Source organism: Penicilliopsis zonata, assembly GCF_001890105.1.
Source record: "Penicilliopsis zonata CBS 506.65 unplaced genomic scaffold ASPZOscaffold_156, whole genome shotgun sequence".
In the NCBI taxonomy this organism is placed as follows: domain Eukaryota; kingdom Fungi; phylum Ascomycota; class Eurotiomycetes; order Eurotiales; family Aspergillaceae; genus Penicilliopsis; species Penicilliopsis zonata.
In genome coordinates this window covers 209-2,856 of record NW_019209053.1, presented here as the reverse complement: position 1 = coordinate 2,856, position 2,648 = coordinate 209, and the positions used below count along the sequence as shown (strand labels likewise).

Sequence of the window (2,648 nt, the reverse complement as noted above, 5' to 3'; positions counted from 1 at the left end):
AACCATAAATTCGAGTTCGTACCTGGCTTTTGGAGGCAAACGATATCGGTCACATTTGCCATATAGATACGGCCTTTCAGTTGAAGCCGGGCCTTCCCTTTCCCATTTCCGTTCGGTTTGTCTTTACTGGCGATCAACTTCGTCTTTTGCTTGTTCGGGTTCACATCTTTGCAGCAGAGGAGAATTCGTTCGAACAGGTAGATGTGGTACTAAACTACTCGCAACAGGGCAAGTACCCATCGTTCAGTTAGCTCATTTCCTCGACATATCTCGTTCATCTTTTTGGCTCCCTCATTTTATATCCTTTTCTTTCTTTCTTTCTTTCTTTTTGAATCAAACAAAAGGAGATGCGAACAAGGAGGTGTAGCATTTGGAAAGGCGACGCATGTGTGATAGGATAGTCTGAAACAAAAAAACACAGGCATGGGGGGACCGAGGCAAAAATGCAGAAACAATACTTTGAACAGAGAAAACTAGAAGGTCATCTGGAATACTTCATCGGCGCGTTGTGTACATGTAAGAGACGAAGTATTCCATCCCTCTTTCGCAACAATGGGTTGCTGGGATGGTATCCAAGGGCACTTAATGGGTGAAGTAGCTGTTATCGCCACATGGGGAAAGGAGTTTGTTATCAGGGGTGGACGACTGGGAGCGAGGTCGTTCGACCAATCTGTTCAACCCCTTCTTCTTCTTCACAGAGGGAGTCCTTGGGGCCATGCGATGGGGAGAGCGGGGTACTTCGTCGGTTGGTACCTCCGAGGCCAACGTCATAGAAGAGTTTTCACGGGTCCGAGGGGTTTGCAGGGCAGGGCTTTCCTCGTCGATAGACGGCAAACCGAACGAGGAGATAGCCCTTGAAGGGAATTCCAAGGTCATGCGAATGCCAAAGTCTGTGGGGCGCGCAAGGGTTTGGGACCAAATCCTGTCTTGAACATGGGTAATAGAAAGCGTACGAACCTCTCTGGGGGAGTCTTTGCCAGTGTCGCCCTTGAGCACTGTGAACGAACCGAAGCGAAGTAGGTCACCAAAAGATTCCACCTTGAGTGACTTCCAATCGTCGACACGTTCTGCAAGGTCACCGACAGCAGTAGCTAGATGCTCTTTATCGATTGCATCATTCGCCGAGTCCAAGACAGCCTGAATAGTATCAATTGCTCTGGTGATGTCAGCCTGTAGCTCCTCATTATCATCCTGTTTGCGTAATTCCTATCATGATCATTAGTCTGCGAATTCTGAAAAGAAGAAGAAGAAGGGAGGAGCTCTCACAGAAAGCATTAGAGGGTACTTGGTTAGACGTTGAAACGGCTTGACAAAAAACCCGTTCAAGGTGGCCGGCTGGGCAACCATCTGCTGCAAATCAAGATGGCGAGGAGCAGCTCTGATCTTCTCCCATTCCTTCAAGCACGCCTCATCACAGCGCAGCTGGTTGGCGATAAACGGCTCATATTGTTTGAAGCCCTCTTCATGCTGAATAAACAAATCGCCCCAGTTCTGCATCTCCGGAGGCAAGGCATAGTGCTGTTCCATCCGGATGAGAAAGCGCTGGGCAAAATCGAGAAGATTGTTGAGGTTGAGAAAAATCTGATGACTTGCGTCGCCGGTCAGGGCGTTGGTCTCCTCGAGTTCCTTCTTGAGTGCCTGGAGGTTCTGGAGATGATGGACATAGTCGCGTTCCGTTTCCAGAAGCTCCTTCAGAATGTGTTCTCTCTTGGTTAACTTGACGGTCCCCTTTGCACTCGAATCCTGCACAGAGGGATCCGCGGGCTTCAGCTGACCCTCCATCTCCAGAATGTCTAGAGTGCGGTTGACCATCTTGATGACCTTGAGAAATCCGGTTGTGCTCTCGCCGTACAAGTCGGTGATCAGAAAACAATCCTGCTGAGGGAAGGCCAGTTCTTGCAGACATGCCTGAAGGTACTTGAAGGTGGCCGCCTTGGGCCGCTTGGCCTCACCGACCTTGGAGGGATCGACCTCCAGCAGCTCCTTGGGCCCGACGGCATTGTAGATGGTGAGCAGAGGATAGCCCTCCCGGAGCAAGTTCCACAAGGAGGTCACCGGATTGGTGTTGTCTGTCGCGAGGTCGTTCTCCTCCATCTCCGCCAGGTGCTGCTCAAACCCGGGCACCTCTGCCAGTCGCTTCTTCAGGTTCTGGCAACTCTGGTAGATCGACTCGCCGCCGCGCCGGTTGATGATGTTGTCTTCGGCCACGGGGCCACCCATCATGGCCGTTTCAATCATTTCGACCGTCCCCTGACCTGACTCGACGTCGTCGTGAGAGCCGGGCCACCTAGCTAATTGGTTCAAAGATCAAAGGGGATCGACACGACACGGAACGAGAGGGCAGAATAGCTGGTTTGCTCCAGCTGTTTGAGCATCGATCTCTTCAATGCCACCCGGTCAGCGAAACAAGATGCGACGACAGTCGGACCCCCCCAGCCGCGATGCAAGGAAGGAGTGGCTGCGGTACGGAGTATCCGAAGCGACCGTGGAAGGAAAAGCCCAACCGATCAACCCAGCTCTCTCGTTTAGCCTCCTTTTCCTTTTGATTTCTTTCCCCCTTTTCCCAACCCTTGCTGCAGAAAACACGGTGAGCCGATCGGAAGAGGGATTTTTTTTTTCTAGGCGCGCCCTCCCAACGAGGCGGGTCG

At 51.7% G+C, this 2,648-nt stretch overlaps 1 protein-coding gene across 1 annotated transcript; it reads right to left on the bottom strand.

The window, feature by feature from the left end:
- Positions 1-582: 582 nt before the first annotated feature.
- On the bottom strand, positions 583-2,238 carry ASPZODRAFT_20956 (hypothetical protein; the record flags this gene model as incomplete). The annotated part of the gene is made up of 2 exons (XM_022727701.1): positions 583-1,206; positions 1,267-2,238. 2 exons carry the CDS (start codon positions 2,236-2,238, stop codon positions 583-585), a joined length of 1,596 nt encoding a protein of 531 aa, XP_022576494.1.
- Between the last annotated feature and the right edge of the window lie 410 nt (positions 2,239-2,648).